General features: G+C 33.9%; 1 protein-coding gene across 1 annotated transcript in view; it reads left to right on the top strand.

The window, feature by feature from the left end:
* LOC122046500 overlaps positions 1-20,650 on the top strand; it is a 58,818-nt gene that overhangs the window by 9,492 nt on the left and 28,676 nt on the right. Inside the window, exons 5-7 of the mRNA XM_042607221.1 lie at positions 5,998-6,057; positions 6,652-6,711; positions 7,617-7,739. Of these exons, the coding sequence (XP_042463155.1) occupies positions 5,998-6,057; positions 6,652-6,711; positions 7,617-7,739 (243 nt within the window). The remainder of the gene's footprint in view (positions 1-5,997; positions 6,058-6,651; positions 6,712-7,616; positions 7,740-20,650) is intronic.

The raw sequence follows: 20,650 nt of genomic DNA, 5'->3' as shown, positions 1-20,650 counted from the left end.
ACAGGTCAATTTTACTTGGTGTTTGCATAAAAGAACTAACAATCCACGATAACAATTTACCTTCCTCCTTCTATCCGTGCCATTCTTATAGAAAATAGACACCTTCCAAACTGCCATAGAGTACAAACATTGAGAGTACAAATGAATTGAAGTATCCTTGAACTTTGTTCACAACAGACAACTAGTTTGCACCAGAATGCCAGTTCATTGCAGACTGTTAAGAGTAGGAAGCTTCCAGTGATGCAACAACCAGCAAATAAAATAACATGTAGAGATATGCCCAGGAAACCAACAAGATGAGCCCAATTTACTGTATCCTGACCATTGCCTTTGATAAAATCATAAGCCAACCTTAAGGTGTAGGCACTGTTTATTAGGCATTATTAGGCAGCCACTTAATTTTATCCTGACCACCCAACAATTTGTGAGAAAATCTTTCATTCCATGCACTATGCCCCGAGTGACTGAGTAAAACTCTACTGTCCCACTTCCCATTTACGCTTTAGTATTTAAGCTTGATCACAACTCAAGTTGTTTTTTACTTTTATCAGATCAGGAAATATTTGAGAAATGTCCAATTAAAGTTTTTATTGGGCCCATTGTTTGATATCATAGAACAAATGAATATGATTATTATGGAACCCAATGAATAACTCAGATCAGTTAATTACTCGCATAAGCCTTTTGATTTCATCTTATCTCCAACTGATTACTAAGAATTAAATCCTATGTAACTTATGTTGTTTAGTGAGAGGGCCTTAAGAAGATTAAAAGGTAAGTGGATAAAAAAATAGAGATGTTTCAGTATGACTACGTCAATAATGACAAGAAGCTACCCAACTCCCATCTATTTGTGATTGCATCCGTTAATCTTCCCCAGCTATTAGTTTCAAGATTTATATATATGATAACTAAATCTCACTAGTATTGCAATGAGTCATTCATGTGGTTCTCATTTTGTTCTAATTATAATATACTAATTATAGCTACGATCCTTATAATTGCACTTGATGCTGTGATTGGTGACTCATGCACAAAGTTCCTAGTTCCACCTTTGCACGCAAAGGCTGTTTATGGAGATATGTCTCTTAAGATGGAATTTAGTTCATTATTGTCAGTGTTTGCCCCCTATAATTTAGAGTTAGTAATAGTCACATGAATTTAACACTACATTGAGCTATGCAAGTCAATATCAGTAGCATTATTCAAATTAATCAAATCAATTTTTATTACATGGATCTTTATTTTGTTTGATCTCTAGTCCACTAGATTTTAAAATTTTTAACTATAAAATGTATTGGACATTTTTGAACATGTTTATACAATTTGAATCTATTTGCTTTCATTTTGTTATCCATTGATGCTATATCTAATTTGCTCTTATCTAATTACTCTCAAATATTAGTATGATAATTTATTTTATCCTTTTTAATAACTCCACATGTCTGTCTTAGCATTGTGCTATATTCACTTGTACATTGTGTTCCTAATAGCCCAATACTAAAGGGAAAGGATGCATGGTGATATTACCAATTTCATACACTCTCATTAGAACTATTAGAACTTGATTTAGTAAGGGTTGAAAGCTGACAAACTCCTTTAGTGTAGGCTAAGATGGATGGCTGTGTCAACACTGCCATTGGTAAGGGGTGATATTATAGTTGTAAGGGTGTTGGAGAAGATTCATTTGTCTAGTTGTTAGATTCCATCATATTTATGATGGCCACTGACCATCACATACATCCACAAATCCATAAAAATACAATGATTACAATTGAAGATTGCTTAGTAAGTTAGTGTTCTCATAAGAATGCTAATGGATAATAGGGAGAACTATGGAATGCAAAGTACTTTGTTTCATTATAATGAGGAGGTATGTAAAGAAGCTTTTCTTACACAAATATTAATGATGGAAATAGATGGTAGGGTTGAAAGATGAAGAGCAGAAGACATATTGCTATTACATGTTGTATGCAATGATGCAGCTGAATCTAGCATCCACAAAGACTTGGATTTTACTAGGAAAAAAAAGTACCTAAAAGGGAGGTAGCGTAAGCAAACTTTGACGAATTGATGGCATTGTAGAGTAACATTTTAAACTTCTCATATTGAGTTGTATTAATAGTTTTTGTCATCAATGTTGTGCAAAGCTAGAGAAAATAAGGTAGTATTAGATATTCTCTAATATGTTTCCTAGCAGTGATGAAATGGATGTTTGGTGCAACCATAGTGAACAAATGGAGGATATAAGTTATTATTGTCCTCACCCAACACGAGTCACCATTTCAAATAGGGACGAGTGACAACATTTGCAAGTTTAGGGGTGTCACGAAGTGCTGAAATCAGGCATTTGATAGAGGTGGTATTGTAGCATTTTCAAGTAGTTGAGTTAATTGACACAGTTTGAACTATCAATGTCATATGAATTAAACTAATTGAAAATTAACCATGGTTATATTATAGTATATTAAATTTGTCCTGCGATTTGCTTAGTTACCAGTGAAGCATTCATCTATTGAACAACTTTCTCTTAAATTTTAAATATCTTTCCTTGATATCATGGCAGACACTTTGTTTATAGGAGCATATATGTTAAATAGCATCCCATATTTCTTAAAAATTAGAATGACACATCACAAACGAAGCTGAAGTTATTTCCATATTATTTATGAGCCATGTAAAGACAGTAAAACGTAAATTTTGCCATGTTGACTAAGCTGCATCTGTCTCATCCTGAGGATGTGTGAGGTGGTTATCCTTTCTAAGAAAGCAGCCAAGATAGAGGAAAGAGTGCTATTGATGGGAAAAAAAAGAGAGTGGTTGTGTTTCCTGTTGAGAAGAACAAGGGGAGAGAAGGAAGGTAAAGGAGAGGAGTTGTTGTGGCGGGGGAAGGGCGCAAAATTCTTTGTAATGGGGGAAGCCTCAAGGGATGCTGCTCTATGACAAGAGGAGGAAGAGAGCCTTGAAGGAAATTTCATGTGCATGAGTGAATGAAGGGAGAGCCATGCTTGGAAGGCTTTGCACAGGTACACAAAGGGACATCCTTTTACAAGTTTGTGCAAAGGGGTTTATTGTGGTTATGCACAGTGAAAGGAGAGCCCGGGAGAGATTTTGTGCAAGTATGAGGTGTCCGTTTTAAAAGTAACTTGACAATCTGCATGCATATAGATGTCATATGCAAATTACTAAAGTACATATTAGAACTTCTAATCTATAAACCATTTCTATAGATATGTAGAGAGATCAAAATTCATATGTTCCAAAATGCACCACTTTTTTCTGCCAATATATTCTATCTAAAGGATACAAACATCTTCATTGGTCAAAAGTCGGTAGCGTGAGCATCATAGAATTCATATACCTCGCCTTTTTTCTCGGCAATTTCATCATTATTGTTTTCAGAAATTTTCTTCACTTGTGCTTTAGATAATCTAAGTCATTTTCAATCGAGAATCCCATATTGAACATTTGCTCAAATTCTATATACCTCTCAAAGACTTTGACACCTATATTTAATCATCTTCATGACATAAACTTTCATTGGGTAGCCTTTGCGACATTGTAGGAAATTTGGAGTCATCCACACCAAGGTTTAAAATTTTCAGCCTACCGAAGTTCTTATTTATAATCGAATGATACAGTTTCAGTATTGTATCGTGTTGTGCCGATACAGTTTTGATTTTTTTGAAATATAAATATATTAATTAAAATATTTTTATTAATATTTGATTATTATAGATTATTTAGTATTGAGTTATATTTGAGATGTTGAATGTTGAGTTCAAGTTTTGTATTATCTTGTGATGTGAATGTCTGATGTTTATTGAATAAAAGTCAATTTAGGATTAGTTAAAGGATCAAATTGAATTTAATTTGGATTTATTTTGATTAGTTTAAAATTAAACTAAATATATATAAATAATAATGTAATTCATAGTACTATATTTTATAAGATTAGAAATTATATTATATTTATTTATTTTATATTTTTCTAACAATTCATTCCTTCCATCTTAAATAGGTTTATTTATTTGTGTTTATCTTGTGGACAAATTAAGAGAAAAATATCTTTGAAATAGATTTTTTCACAGTTAACCGTTTATCTTATGGATGGATGGATGGATGGAGGAAAAAAAATAATATCATTAAAGAGGAGGTTGTTTTCCTCACTGTTTATCCTCGTGGACGGATGGAGGAGAAAAAAATTAATAATGATGGACAAAAAAAATTAACGATCAAAGATGGAAAAAATTAAGAAAGAAAAGAACAAGGAAAGAAATTTAAATTAACTCTCCAGAAAATAATAAAAAAAGAACTAAAAATTTAAAAATTAAAAATTATTTAAAAAAAGAACATAGTGGATGCCGTGAAGTTGCGGAGGATGTCTTGACCTCATGGTTGTTTCTGTGATATCGCGGAGGATGCCGTGATATTGTGGTTGCCTCAGCGAGCTCACAAAGGACCATGCCGGTGCCGGTCCCTAGGCGGAACGAAAAATTTGCCCGTGTTGATCGGCATGTCATGGTATTTTATACCATGGTCCGCAAATTATTTCCTTTTTATGCTCAATTCAAAATCACCCCAATTAGCAATTAAGTTATCGGACTATTTAACTTGATTCCTAGCACCTTAGTTATTTTGATGCCTATTAACGACATTGGGTTTACTTGGAACCTTTATGTGAGAATGAAGGGTCTCATCTAATTTGAAGAATGCTTTCTTCCCTGCTATTTATTTTCAGTGGCTTAACTAGAAATTTCATGTAAGTTCATTTCTCTTCAATGTTCATCTAATGATCTCCCTTCAATACAATGTTAATCTAGTGAACTTTTATAATAAAACAATTCTTTTGCCTTTTGATTATGTAAGTTGCTGAAAATATAAACCTTTGATATTTCTCTCTGAACTATGTCGCTGTGAAATTTTGTGGTAAAATTTTCCAATTAATTAATTTGAGATTAATCCTGGATAAAAAGAGAAGTGACTTGGACTAAAGGAATAAAGTGACTTAGACAATTTGTGTTTATTTATAACCTCAAACCAACTAGTCAAATATGGATTAATATGTAGCTGATCGAATACTATTTGAAAATGGTTTTGTTTAGTAAGGAAATGTTCCAAATGTTCCTTTAAAATCAGGCTCCAATTAGACCATTTGTGTCTATATACGTTAGGCGGATCTCCTGGTTTGACTGTATGAGAAATAAGTGCATCAAACATTACTTGACTTTTTCAAATTTGAAAATGTTGGTTGATCATATATTTCATTATCGTCATATGAGTAATAGTATCACTTTATATTTTTCCCCTTTGAATTCCATATTCAAAGTTGATTAAAAAGAATCGGTTGAAAACATTTCTGATTTATCTTTAGATTTAAATCATATTTCTGATCAATCTATATTCATTACTGCCTCCATTATGTTGTTGCTATCAAGTACTGCTGTATGTTGTTTTGGATCTTCCATATCATTCCCACAACAGACAGGTTGATATTTTTTTGATCCTTTGATAAAAAGATCCATTCTCTTGTTGAAAAGAGGTGGTAAAATCAGTAAAGCTTTCCTTTTCGATTCATCTTTAGAGTTGGATACACGAATAAGAATTTTTTTATCTAATGTGTAGGAATTGATAGAAAAGGCAAATCTCCTATAATACACTAGATTCAGCTTGGTTATTTAAAGTCACGGTTTTTCTAATTCAAATTCATGGCGTAATGGGTATCTCTTTTTGTTTCAGTCATGAAATAGATAAAATAAATAAAAACAATTGATTTTTGTTCAAGAATGAAATAGAATAAATTGAGATGGGATTTTATAAATATTTAATTATCTTTAATATATTAACCATTTCCTTACCTTCCTTTGCTTGGAAGGGGTAAAGAAACAAATATCCAGAGGAGAATAGGAACTATGTCTACTTTTCTTTAGTAACTACTGTTATATCATTCTCTAATATTTATTTGAAACCATTGAGGCACACCTATCAATTCTGCAGGGAGTAATGGGCTGTCCAGAGTGCAAACACAAGTTGCAAGTTAGGATTTCAGCTGACGAAGTGAGTAGGATTATGTTTCTTCTAATTTTTTCTCTCTAACTTTTATCATGATCCATGGTTGTTTTTACTTCAACATACAATGATTGATGCCTGGATGACATGCAACTTGGGGAAGTGCAGCAAGCATTGAAATGTGCATACCATGATTGAGACTTGCAAGTCTCAATTGCTAACTATAAATGATATAATGATTGCTCAAGTTGGCTATCCTGTTTTGTGTGTGAACAAACTGCAATACCTGTTGTTGAAAAAGAAGCAAGGTAAGCTAGAAGGATGTGCAACTTCATAAAAACTGGAGTCTCCACTTTTTGCGTGTCTAGACTTGGGATTTGAGTATTCTTTTTAAAAATGGATTTTTAATTTTCTTTCTACATAATATTGGTTGTTCATCTAGAAAGGTGTAAGTTAACAAGAGAATAGAGATTGTACTGCAACTATTGCATTCCCACTAGGCACATATGTTGAATGCAGGATATCATACATCATTGTGTTATCTGTTTGGTTACTGAATATAGTGTTGACCAGAGTGTTTAATCTTCTATCATTTGTTTGTACTTGCTACAAATCACCTCATAATTCTACTTTTTTGTTTAGATCATGGAACCTCCATGGAAAGCATATAATGTCATGAGGAAGATGGACTACCCATATGAGGTACATATTGTGGTTGTTATAGTAACTCTTAATATAATTCAATATATTAATGTAACATTGTTTTTAGCTTTACATTAATTGTTGCAAAGGCCTGAAATATATATATATATATATAGGTACTGCTATGTGCTATACTAATCTATGCCCAAACAATCAGAATATCGCTAGGAAAATTTTCGACATCTTCTAGTTGCTATACCTCCAGCCCATATACTATTGCTCCAGGAAGGCATCTATTTACTATTGTTATGGGCTAATTAGGCCCATTTATAACTATGTAAGATCAAAAGTCTATTTTTAATTCTTCATATCCTAAATAATATCATATATAGGCCGGAAGGCTACCTAGAGATTCTATGAGGAATAATTCCCCTAACCCCAATTTTTATACTCTTATTTATGGTTATAATTGGTGTAAAATATTCGATCTGGTCAAATAAAATTTTCACCATAAAAGTGAATTATTGTGAATATTTAATGGCTCACTAACAACTATAATTTATGTGACTCTTTGGTGAGGGTCAGTTAAGGTTGTCACCTTACAAGAGATTAATATGGTAAGTTATTTCTTCATAAATAATGGCAAATTGTTATGGAGGTTAAAAGACAATTAACACTAGAAGGCATCTTTAGTGAAACTATTATATAACACCTATAATTGGGCTCCATATGTTAATTTCCTTTTAATGTCTTTGCTGTGTAATTTAATTTCCCATAACTTGAACAAAATTATTATCTTAAGCAAATGAGAAATGCTTTTTTGAGTTTTCTTTTTCTCATATTTGAGTTTGCATGTCGAGTAATTGGAACTGTTAGACTTGTAACACCATATATTACTTCAAAGAAAATGCATGCTTCCTTTTTCCTAGCCCTTTTTTTATGTGACTGAACTTTTGATTTCCCAGAACATTGTTCAAAGCATGAGAGATCCAAAGATTGCCACCTTCTGGCTGATTACCATGCCTCAGATAGTGGGAGGATTCAACTATGATGAGGACATTAAGCAGAAAATTTGGTGGGCTTACAAGGTCAGTGTAACTTTACAGGTCCATGAATGTTCATTTAAGATGTCACTATACTTCGAATATCTAATTGCATCTCGGAAAGTAACTAAATCTATTTTGTGATGCATATGCTCATGCTGTCCAGATAATCTTTTCTTTTATTAGCAAACTTATAGTTGTTATTGTATAGGCCAGGGGCTTGCTTGTGCCCGTATTATTTTAATGTTTAGTGCAGTTAATGTTTAATTCTTTAATATTATTAGGTTAGAAAATTGTTAGTGTTTTGTAAGCAAAATTTCTTTCACCCCTCAATAGGTCTTAGCGAAACCAAAGTTTGAAGTAGCTGAGTGGTCGTCATAGGTGAAATTGATCGTTCTATTCGCCGACTGACACCTGGAACATTTGACCTTGACACAAACATAGGAGTGATGGGAACAAAGAAGACAGGGAGAGAAGAGAGGCTGAGGGAGAGGAGGAAAGGGAAGAAGTTAGGAGTACAAGCGTCATCGATGACGGGCATGCACCTACGTTTGTTGTAGGTAGACTACAAGATGAGGGATCAAGAAGAGGAGTTAGAGAGAATAGGTAAATTAAATAATATCTAATCTTATAAAAATACAATTAGCTTAATTAAATACGATTGAATACGACTGATTTATACTATCTTATATATACATTTGGTTTAGTTTTAAATGAGCTAAAATAAATCTAAATTGAGTCTGGTTTGAACCCATTTGATTTTAATCATCATGTCTATTTGATGGGTTTTATCTTACTTTGCACAACTGGCACTCATCTTCAAAAATCAAAATATTAATTTAATTTAACTTAATTAGTTATTTAAAAATTCTTAAAAAATAATTTAAAATATAAAATTTAAATGGGATAAATTTTAGAAGATTTTTCTTTTTGTGTTTTCACTATTATGAAGTTGAAAGAGATCAAAAGAGATTGTGCAAATAAGTGATAAAAAAAGTATAGTTCGGTGAGATTGTGTCAACGTCTCGTCTATGTTTTCTTTTGGCTTTGATTTTAGCATCAAGAAACAATTAGGGTTCAATACAAGATTTTGATTAAATAAAAACTATCTTATTAAATCTAAAATAATTTTTTTTATTTTTATTTCACTATTTTAAATTCATTTCTTTTGAATAACTTTTAACATATATTATGATTGCAATAGAAGTGTGCTATCAATACCATATATATTTTAAAAAAAGCTCCTTTTGAATTTGAATGCCATTTTATCAATAAAATCTTTAATCCAAAATTTTCAAATTTAATTGTGTTGAGTTTGGGTTGAGTTTCGTATTTTTTTTAAAATTTTATACTTACGAAATTAAATAAATTTAATTTTAAAATTTCTATTTTTCATTCACTTTAATATTATAATTACATGGAATAAACAAACCAAATTAAAATTAAACAATAAGATTTTAAATTATGTTGTTGGATCCAGGAGTCTTATTAGGTTTTATCAAACAAAATATAAAATAATTTCTTATCAACTGATCATTATTAAGTTTCAAAAGCAATTATATAAACCTATAAGAGTATATGCTCATTTTGTTATTGCAGAATTCAAAAGCAAAACATGTCTAATTTATAAAGGACCGATTAATGCTTTATTTTTTCATTGCATATTCTTATGTCCTAGTTGTAAAAATTGAATAGGTTATAAGTTTGAGTTATTATGAAATGAAAGAAGTATAGAATTTATAAGTGACCAAAGCTAAAAATCAAAACTTAAAATAGTTTCAAGCATTTTTAGTTGTGAAGACTGAGGTGATACAAATAAAAGACTAATCATGTATTAGCAATCTAATTAATTATTCCGAAAATAAAATAATTACAATAAAAAGTCAATTAGAAATTACCATTTATATTAACTAAAATTAATTAAAGGGTAGCTTGGTCCACGAAGCTCCTTCCATACGGGGTCCGGGGAAGGATCCATTGTTCGCAGCTTTATCCTGCTTTTTGCTAGAGGCTATTTCCAAGATTCGAACCCGTGACCTTTTGGTCATAAAGCAACAACTTTACCGTTGTGCTAAGGCTCCCATTTAATTAAATAAGTACCAAAATTGTAATGGTAACTCATGATGACGCCGAACAGAATAGTGATTATTCTGGGGGCTTGTTTCCTTAGAAGAATTGTAAAGAAAGATGTAGAGAATTCGGTAAATGAAGAGGAGCCGTCTCTACGTTTAAACGAAAAGGGTTATATTTTCCAAAACAAAAGAGAATCCTCTAACATTGACTAAACAATTGTTTTAATAGATTAAAAACCATAAGATACAAACGAAAGATAAAAATCCTAAAAAAAAGGGAAAAAATCTTAGTAGAAAGGAAAAAAATTTAACAGACTCAAAACCCTAAACTAACTCAACACCTTAAAATGTACAACAACAACAACCAAGCCTTTTCCCACTAGGTGGGGTCGGCTGTATGAATCCTTTTACGCCATTGAGCTCTATCTCCTATTATATTATCATCTATATTTAAATAAATTTTATCTTGTTTTATTGTTGCTAATCAAGTCTTTGTTGGTCGTTCTCTTCCTCGTTTGATATGCATGTTTATCATAGTTTCACATCGCCTAACTGGAGCATTTATTGGTCGTCTAAGTACATGCTCGTACCATCTTAAACGTGTCTCTCGAAGTTTTTCCTCAATAGATGCAACTCCGACTTTCTCATTAATGCTCTCATTTCTTATTTTGTCCATCTTCGTATGTCCACACATCCACCTTAACATCCTCATCTCTGCAACTCTCATCTTCTACTCATGTGCTCGAGTCATAACCCAACATTCAGCTCCATATAACATAGCAGGTTTAACTGCGGTTTTATAAAACTTACATTTACGTTTAAGAGGTACTTTATGGTCATATAAAACACTCAACGCTTCCCTCCATTTCACCCATCCTGCTTGTATTCTATGTAAGGCATCTCTCTCAATCCCTCCATCATTTTGTAAAAATGATCCTAAATATTTAAATCTTTCGATTCTGGGCAACTCATTCTCTCCTATCTTAACAATTATTTCATTACTTCTAATATTGCTAAACTTAAATTCCATATTTCTGTCTTTAATCTACTAAACTTAAAACCTTTCCCTTCTAGTGTTTCCCTCCAAAATTCTAACTTAGCATTTACTTCTTCACGTGTCTCATCTACCAAAATAATATCATCTGCAAAGAACATGCACCACGGTACTTTGTCTTGAATGTGCGCAGTGAGTTCGTCCATAATTAGTGTAAAAAGATAGAGACTTAGAGCTGATCCTTGATGCAACCCTATCTTTATTGGGAATGCTTCAGTTACTCCATCTGAAGTCTTTACTCTGGTCGTTACATCCTCATATATATCCTTAATTAGTTCAATATATGTTATGCTAACACCTCTCTTTTTTAAAATTCTCCATATAATTTCTCTTGGGACTCTATCATAAGCTTTTTCTAAGTCAATGAATACCATGTGTAGATCTTGTTTTTGCTCCCGATATTTTTCAATTAATTGTCTAAGAAGATGTATAACTTCTATTGTCGACCTTCCAAGCATGAACCCAAATTGATTTTCTGTCATTGTGGTCTCCTTCGTTAATCTTTTTTCTATTACTTTTTCCCAAAGTTTTCATAGTATGACTCATTAGTTTAATACTCCTATAGTTTGCACAATTTTGTATGTCTCCCTTGTTCTTATATAAGGGAATTAGAGTACTTATCCTCCATTGTTCAGGCATTTTTTTCGTTTTCAATATCATGTTAAATAATTTTATAAGCCATTCAATACCTTGTTTCCCTAAACATTTCCATACCTCTATCGGAATATCATCTGGTCCAACGGTTTTTCCATTGTGCATCTCATTTAAAGTTTGTTTTACTTCTAAAGTTTGAATTCTACGATAAAAATTAAAATTTCTATGCTCATTTGACCTAATTAAATTACCTAAGTTAAGTTGGTCACCTAAACCTTCATTAAAAATTTGATGAAAATACCTCTTCCATCGCTTTTTTATTTCTCCATCGTTTATTAATACCCTATTATATTCATTTTTAATACATTTTATTTGGCTAAGATTTCTTGTTTTCCTTTCTCTCACTTTAGCTATTCTATAAATGTCTCTTTCCCCTTCTTTTGTATCCAAGTTTTGATATAACCGTTCAAAAGTTTTATTTTTTGCTTCACTCACTACTTTCTTAGCTTCTTTCTTGGCTATTGTATATTTTTTTAAGTTTTCCTCGTTCTTACAAATATATAATTGCTTATTAGCTATTCGTTTTTCCTTTACTTTCTCTTGTACTTTTTCATTCCGCCACCAAGATTCTTTACTTAGTGGTGCATGTCCCTTTGACTCACCGAGTACACTCTTAGTTACTATTTTCAACTTTGATACCATCTTATCCCATGTTGTATTAGAGTCATCGTATATTTCACCTAATGCTTGTACTTCTACATTCTCCTTAAATATATTTTGCTTCCCATCTTTTAATTTCCACCACTTAATTTTAGGAATTGTATATATTTTCTTTCTTTTGATACTATGTTTGAGGCGTATATCCAACACTACTACCTTATGTTGGGTAGTTAAGCTTTCTCCATGGATGACTTTGCAATCTTTACAAATCTTTCTATCCTTCTTCTTAACTATAAAAAAGTCAATTTGCGATTTATTATTCCTACTTTTGAATGTAACTAAGTGTTCTTCTCTTTTCTTAAAAAACGTATTAGCTAATATAAGGTCATATGCTATCGCAAAATCTAATATAGTTTTCTCTTTCTCATTCCTCGTTCCAAACCCATGTACTCTCTCATATTCCTCATTTTTCATTCCGACATGCCTATTTAGATCTCCTTCTATTAAAATCATTTCATTTAGTGGAATATTTTGTAATATTTCATCTAAATCCTCCCAAAACCTTGATTTGATTGTTTCATCTAATCCTTCTTGTGGTGCATATACGCTAATTATGTTCATAGTTTCTTTCACCACTATTATCTTAAGGGCTATAATTCTATCCCCTTTTCTAACTACTACAACTTCATCCTTTAACAAATTATCTACAATAATACCCACTCCATTTCTTGCTTTACTTTTTCCAGTGTACCATAATTTAAAACCCGAGTTCTCTATCATCTTTGCCTTCTCACCTTAAAATGTAAATGATGAAAATAACTAAAAAAAAAGACAATCTTCATAGCATCTTGCATTAGTCGCCCCGGGTTTAAAAGAACTCATTCTCGAGTTTAGATTAGTGTCATTAGAATCCACAAAATAGGGACTCAAGTGCTTCAAATTAAAGACATTAGAAGTCTTCAAGTGATTATGAAGGCGCAACTTGTTTACATTATAATTGATTTTCTGCAATATCTCACAAGGTTCAATATTTCGATCTTTAAACCTTGTTATAGGCACCAACACCATGCTCAAGAATGGGATTCAAAGCCCACTCGTATCCAATATCAGAAATAAGATGTATAATGCCATGTTCTTACTTGGATAACAAACAATCTGCTTGTTTGTTGTTTTGATGTTTCATCAACAACCAGTTCAGCAGCTTGCCTTTTAACAGTTCTGGCATAATCTAGTCTTTAGTATCTAGAGAATTATCACAGCCAATCTTAAGTGCCTTAATAATTTGCTTCCAAGGCTCATCTGTTGCTTTAAGTTTTCTATACTTCCCTACTTGATCACATGCCACTTGCAACTAATCATATGAAATTATAGAAATGTCAACCGAATTGGATGCAACTTCGATTTTGGACATTTCATCAGATAGTAAAGGCCTTGACGGAGCAATGCTACTATCTATGCCATTGTTGTCGGCCTCAAGCATGTTTGACGCCATTAAGGACTCTATTCTATGAGAATTACCAGAGGACTTGATTGATTCTTTCCCTTCCAATGGATATTCAACGGTCTCCATTGTATCAGAGGGAAGAGTTTCCTTATTTGACTCTGGCTCCATATTTGTAGTTTCAGCTTTCTCTTCCACTTTGATCCTCAAGTTATTGTTCACTTGAGAAACATCCTCATCAACAACATTGTCTTCTTTGGACTTGTCATCCGCAAAGGAACCTTCGAATCTCAACTCTGATCCATCTATATCAGAACCTTGAGGCTCATCCATATGAGCATCTTCAGTTCGTTTTACTTCTTCCTCAATTTGAATATATGTAGGATTTTCACATGCTAGGGTTTTGTCTACAATCATATCATCAAAATTAAAATCAACTTCATTTTAAATGGAATCATTGTCCTCATTAAGCCTATCATCTTGAATTTTGTCTATATCTTCTAAATCATCTATGTAGGCCCCTTTGTGGCCGACTAGAGGCGGTGAATAGCACTGCAAAAAGAACACGAACCTTCCTTGAACGTTATAGCTTAATTAAACTAACACGTGCATAAAAATAAATAAGAAATTAGAAAGAAGAGGCACAATGAGATTTATTTGGTTACAACAGGGGAGAGTGTTAATTCAAGGAAGTTGAAGCTCACTATCAAAGTTTTCTTCAGGCGGAGAAGCCTCTTACAGTAGTTACAACACTCAAAATGCAAAGATAGACAAAGGAAATTGTTTACAAGTATTCTATCCGAACCATTTAGACCAAGGCTATATTTATAGCCCTGGTCGGGGCACCTGGAAGGGTTCTAGGCGCCTCCAGGGAATAAAACTTTATCCCCGTCATAACGGATTGCGTTTGACGCGATGTGGATAAATTTCATGGTTCGGGCGCTCGGACTGTCCAGGGCGCTCGGACTGTCCAGGCGCTCGGACTAAAGTTAACTTTATGTTAACTTGTTTGGTCCGGATTCTTGCTCTGGCTTTGTTCGCTTGGGTCCGAGTCTTCCGCTCTGGCTCTAGCTCTGCTTGCTTGGGTGATTTCGGCCATCCGAAATAGGGCTCACCCGAACCCATTTTTCGACTTTCGAGCAATCTTCCACTTCGGCTTCTTGTCCCTCGGAAACGCTGCGTGCCTCCTTCTCGTCCATTAGCGTACTCTTTCGCAGCATCTCGTCCCTCGGACGTACCGAACCTGTAGGCTCTCTCCCATGCCGTCTTTCTCGCTAGCTGCGTCTTTTGCTTGACTTCCTGTGCTCCTAAGTTCGTGCACACTTAGACACGGATTAAAAATCAACCGTACCTAACCTGACTTGGTTGATCACATCAAAACTACCTTGGAGTACTAACAATCTCTCCCTTTTTGATGTGAATAACTCAAGTTAAGTTATGGTAAACAAACATAAAGCAATAATAACAAGGTAATAAATTTGCAACTCAATAATTTGCAAAAAATTATATTTACCCTCCCCTAGACTTAATCTTTCCTTCTCCCCCTTTGATCACATTAAATAGGGTACTTTAAAAATGACTCTAGAAGATCTAAACTTAAAGTCTAAAATTTTTTTTCACAAAAACGTTGAATTTTAAACAGTTTTTTAAAAGTTTTGTATTTGGATAACTAATTTATAGAAAATTTTCTAACGGATTGATTGGATAAAGTAAAAAAAATAAATTTGCTAAAATAACTTTAACAAATATGATTTTGCTAAATGAATTTTAACGATCAGAATTTTTCTAACAGAAATTTTGACAAACAATTTAAAGCATTTAATTAAAATAATTAAATACTTTACAGTTAGTCAATTAAATATTTATTTTAGTAATCGACTTTAGAACCACTTTCTAGACAAAGCCTTTTAAAGAAATTAAATATTTAATTATCTCTTTGAAAGCCCAAAAAAAAAATTAACTTAAGCATATTTTTGGAACCCAATATAAGTTCCTACTGGGTTAATTAAAAATTTTCAAGGAATACATTTTCTAGATAATTTTCTAATTTTCCCCTTGTAATATTTAAATTGTCAATTTAATCCTTTATAGTTCTTGAAATTTGAAGTAGACAAATTTAAACATGCAGAATTTTTTAAATTTTCTATTTGATCTTTTAAATTTGCATTCTTAATTTTCAATTTTTCAAGATCTTCTATTTCTATTTTCAGTTTTAATCTTGTCAAAGTCTTCTAATCGACAAGATATAACTAAGGTTGATTTTAACTCTTTATTTTCTTTTTCTATTTACAATAATTTTTCGATAATAGTTTTATAAACTGAAATGACTTATTAGAAGGAAAAGACCGTATTTGACTTATCTCGTCGATCTCACAATCTTAAGCTCCCCTGAAGTTCTGCTTTCTTCTGATATCGTTCCCCCTTCATCGATGCTCTCGATATTCATTTTGGACGAGCTTGCTTCATCTTCGTCTTCTTGGTGACTTGCTAGTTGCTACTAGCGTAAGTCTAGCGAGGGCTTCGATCTCTGACTCGGAAGACGTTTCGTCCCACATCGCCTTTAGATTATGCTTGGTCTGGTCTAACTTCTTATTCTGTTTTTTATCCTTGCCCTTGCCCTTGTTCTTTAATTTAGAGTAGTTGTTTTTCACGTGTGCTTCTTCATTGCAGTGGTAGCATCTTATCTTTTTTTTTTTTTTTTTCATTTTGTACTTTGCACTTGATTAAATCTTTTAGATTTAAATAATTTTTTAAATCCGCTTACCATGAATGCCATTTTATCATCCTCGAGAGAAGATTCAGAATCTCATTTTTCATCTTTGCCTTTAAGGCAATATTGTGCTTTGGCTCCTTCTTCAAATCTGCACATCTCGTTTCATGGACTTCAAAAGTTGAAAACATTTCTTCTATAGTACTTGATTATAGTTTTTTAGATATATATAATAAGCATCTACTAATGATGCCCATTTAGTAGTTCTAGGAAATAGGTAAGTGCGTACCTTAGCGAATCTTGGTTGTTTACTTTTTCTCCAAGATTCGTGAGTTCGGTAATAAGTTCCTTAATTCTTGAGTGGAGGTGTGCGACGACTTCGTCTTCTTCTAACCGGAGGTTGCTGATCTGGTTCCGTAGCAAGTCTCGTCTCGCTAGTTTTGCCTCCGAGGTCCCTACGTGTAGTTCGAGGAATTTCTCATAGAGCTCCTTAGCTGACTCGTAGGATCCGATACGGTTGACTTCTTGAGGTGGTAAAACGCTAAGCAGATGAAACTCTGCTTTGCCACGAAGTCGGTTTGCTCCTTCATCAATATTCTTCTTTGTCTTTCAGGACTACATAACCATATTTCATAATTATTAATAATTCAAAATCTATTTTGAAAAATACCTTCATCTTTTTCTTCCAGCTTGCGAATTTTCCCTCGAACTTTGGTGGGTTGATACTCGGTATGACCATCTCGTGTGCTTCATTTGGCGGTTAGTCCTCCTGAAGCAAACCCGCTCTGATATCAAATTGTAGATCCCTTGGCGGTCGGCTAGAGGGGGTGAATAGTCCTGCAAAAATAACACGAATCTTCCTTGACCGTTATAGCTTAATTATACTAACACTTGCATAAAAATAAATAAGAAACTAGAAAGAAGAGGCTCAACGAGATTTACTTGGTTACAACTGGGGAGGTTGTTAATCCAAGGAAGTTGAAGCTCACTATCAAAGTCTCCTTCAGGCGGAGAAGCCTCTTACAACCGTTAAAGCACTTAAAATGCAAAGCTAGATAAAAGAAATTGTTTACAAGTGTTCTAACTGAACCATTTGGACCAGGGCTATATTTATAGCCCTGATCGGGGCGCCTGAAAGGGTTCCAGGCGCTTTCAGGGGGATAAAACTTTATCTTCGTCACAACAGATTGCGTTTGACGTGATCTGGATAAATTTTATGGTCTAGGCGCACGGACTAAAGTTAACCTTATGTTAACTTGTTTGGTCGGGGTTCTTGCTCCGGCTCCGCTCGCTTGTGTCTGAGTCTTCGGCTCCGGCTCCGGCTCCGGCTTCGGCTTCGCTTGCTTTGGTGATTTTGGCCATCCGAAATAGGTCTCACCCGAACTCATTTTCTGGCCTTCGTGCAATTTTCCGCTCCGGCTTCTCGTCCTTTAGGAAACGTCGTGTGCCTCCTTTTCTTCTGCTTGCGTACTCTTTCGCAGCATCTCATCTCTCGGACGCACAGAGCCCGTCGGCTATCTCTCGTGATGTCCTTCTCGCTAGCTGCGACTTTCGTTCGACTTTCTCCTAAGATCTTATACAGTTAGAGATAGGGGTTAAATACCAACAGGACCTAATTTGATTTGGTCGATCAGATCAAAACTACCTTGAGGTGCTAACAATATGCAACAGGAGCATTGCCATCCTTAGCACTAAACTTTCTACTCCTTGAATCTTTTTCCTTGACTAGCTCATATTTCTTTGAACGATTGTCAATATTATCATCTTTATCCCCATGCCCATCCCAAAGTTTCTCATCAACTTTCTAGTCACCCTCTATTTGTCCCAATTGAGAATCCAAGGATGAAGGCTCTTTCCCTTCAACTTTTCCACTAACGGTGCCTCCATCGGGGGAATTATCAGTGCTCAAAACCTGCATCCCGTCATCAACTTGAGTAAGGCTCGATACCTCATCAACCGTGATAGATTTTCCATCTCCCTAGAAGGAAAAAGGAACTGCCACTGAAGAGTTTTGCCCTACCCCACCATCAGGCAATGGAGTGTTGGGCACAAGATCGTACTGAGTAAGAATCTTCTCTTGCAAATCAACGGAGATGCCATTGCACATCCCGAGGTCTAGATTTGACCCCGAGAAAGCTCATCTCTGCCTATCGGGGTGTCCACCTTGGGCAACGTTGTTGTCATCCTCGGGGATGGAGAACATTGATTGCTTAGGAATCAGAGTCGGCGTTAGAGAGGGTACATCTGAGACTTGAGGCGGCGATAGTGGGGGAGAATCAGAGGAGGCCATGGTAGATACCAACTGACATCGAACAATCAACTGGTAAAATCCTCCGTATAGTCATCGACCGATTTGGCACCTTACCTTAATGGAAAGTTGCTGAAATAAAGTTTGAGTGTGACCGAAAGGAAGAAAATGACTTCATCTTCTTTTTAATCTTCTCCCAATCAGTGATCTTGGTCTTGCCCTGATCGTCGCAACTACTCCTACCACGCCGATGCCTTGAGTTTGATGGCAACCAACTTTACTTTCACACGATCGGATACTTCTTTATAATAAAAAATTCTCTCCACTTCGTTAAGCCAATCAACAAACGTACCAGAAAATTCGGGAAGATCAACTGAAACTTGATATCTCCGTACCATTCCTCTTGACCATGACTTTCATGATTGTGATAGGGTTTTTAAAAGTGGAATCAGAATTAAGATAAGGGAACTTAAGTTAATTTTGCTACTTGTCCATGTAGATCTTCAAGCCGCTTATCTTGGATGCTATGATCATGGCGCGATGCTTCCTCAATCGGAACTTGACTATTGCGACCATGATCACAACCACGATGACCACAGACTACCCATCGGGTTTGATAAGCTCTCATACCAATTGACGCTAGCAGAATAGCTATTATTTTGGGGGCTTGTTTTCTTAGAGGAATTGTAGAGAAAGACGTAAATAATTCAGTAAATGGAGTGAAGCCGCCTCTAGGTTTAAACGAAAAAAGATTTATTTACCAAAACAAAAGAGAATCCCCTAACATCAACTAAATTTTAAATAGACCCAAAATCCTAAGATGCAAAAGAAAGAAAAAATCCTAATAGAAATGAAAAAATCTTAACATAAAGGAAAAAAATTTAATAGACCAAAACCAAAGTTTAAAATCTTGATCCGTGTTGAGGTTTTGGTCTCAGACCAGAATTATATGGTTTCGGTATCGTATCGTGTCGATATAGTTTCGATATTTTTTTAATTTATATATAGTAATTATTAGATAGATATATTTATTGTGTATACTTTACAAATAAATTATATATTGATTTTATATAAGTCTCAATTATTGAACAACTTAATATTGTTAAAAAAATAATTAAATATAATTAAAAAATATTATCTATAATTAGTATATAAATTACATAGATACTATTTTATATATAATAATTATATAAATTCACTATTTATTCATTCAATTAATTATTAATTTAAATATATATTTAAAATAATAAAAAAATAGAATCTCAGTTAAATAGTAAAATAATAAAATAAAGACAAAATAATTTTAAAAATTATCCGAATATAAATATAATTTATTATTATTATTTTTAGAATTTTTAAATAAAATTTAAAACAGTAAAAAAGAATTATCAGAATATTAAAATTTATTAATATTTTTTAATTGTAAAAATATTTATATATTTTATTGTGATAATTAATTAGGAGTTATAAAAGTGTATTCGAAATACCCCATTTAAGTTGGAAAATAATTGAATTAATTAAATCAAAAGCCCCACTTTTCGTTCGTGAATCGGCTGCGGGCATCGCATGCATCCGACGGCGCTAGAGGCGTCCTGGGATGCTTTCGGTGGCGCTGGAGGCATCCTGCGACACCTCTAGGATCCTGTGCTTCTGCGGAGAGCACCTTCGAGACACCTTGGGCTTTTTTGCTAAGGCACCTCCGCGACGCCTTGTTTCGTAATACTTTCGACAGCACCAGAGGCGTCCTGCGACTCCACGACGCATCTGGTTGCTTTCTAATTCTCAAATTGAAATCAACTTGTCTGGAGAGTGATTGCCACCCTTCTGTCGCACGTGATGCACGAGATGGCATGTGGAGATTGTTGCGCGTTTTGTGTTGGTGCTGTTCCCGTGACGGAATTATAAAACCTGTCTGCTTCGGGCGGCACAAAATGAAATTTCCAATGCTGCTCAAAACTCAAAAAATCCTAAACTGACTCAAAACCTTAAAATGTAAAATACGAAAATAACTCTAAAAAAAATGACAATCTTAAGAGTCTCCTGCATCACATAATTAGTTGATTATTTAACTATGATTTCTTTTCTATTCGTAGAATTCTGACGTCCCAATAAATATTGACATGGCGTTTAGTATTGATATAATTATTGGTATTTGTGACGATGAGATCATATTGGTA

The sequence above is a fragment of the Zingiber officinale genome, chromosome 2B (genome assembly GCF_018446385.1).
Source record: "Zingiber officinale cultivar Zhangliang chromosome 2B, Zo_v1.1, whole genome shotgun sequence".
Taxonomy (NCBI): Eukaryota; Viridiplantae; Streptophyta; class Magnoliopsida; order Zingiberales; family Zingiberaceae; genus Zingiber; species Zingiber officinale.
Note: the sequence above shows the minus strand (reverse complement) of the source record. Positions and strands in the feature narration are given on the sequence as shown.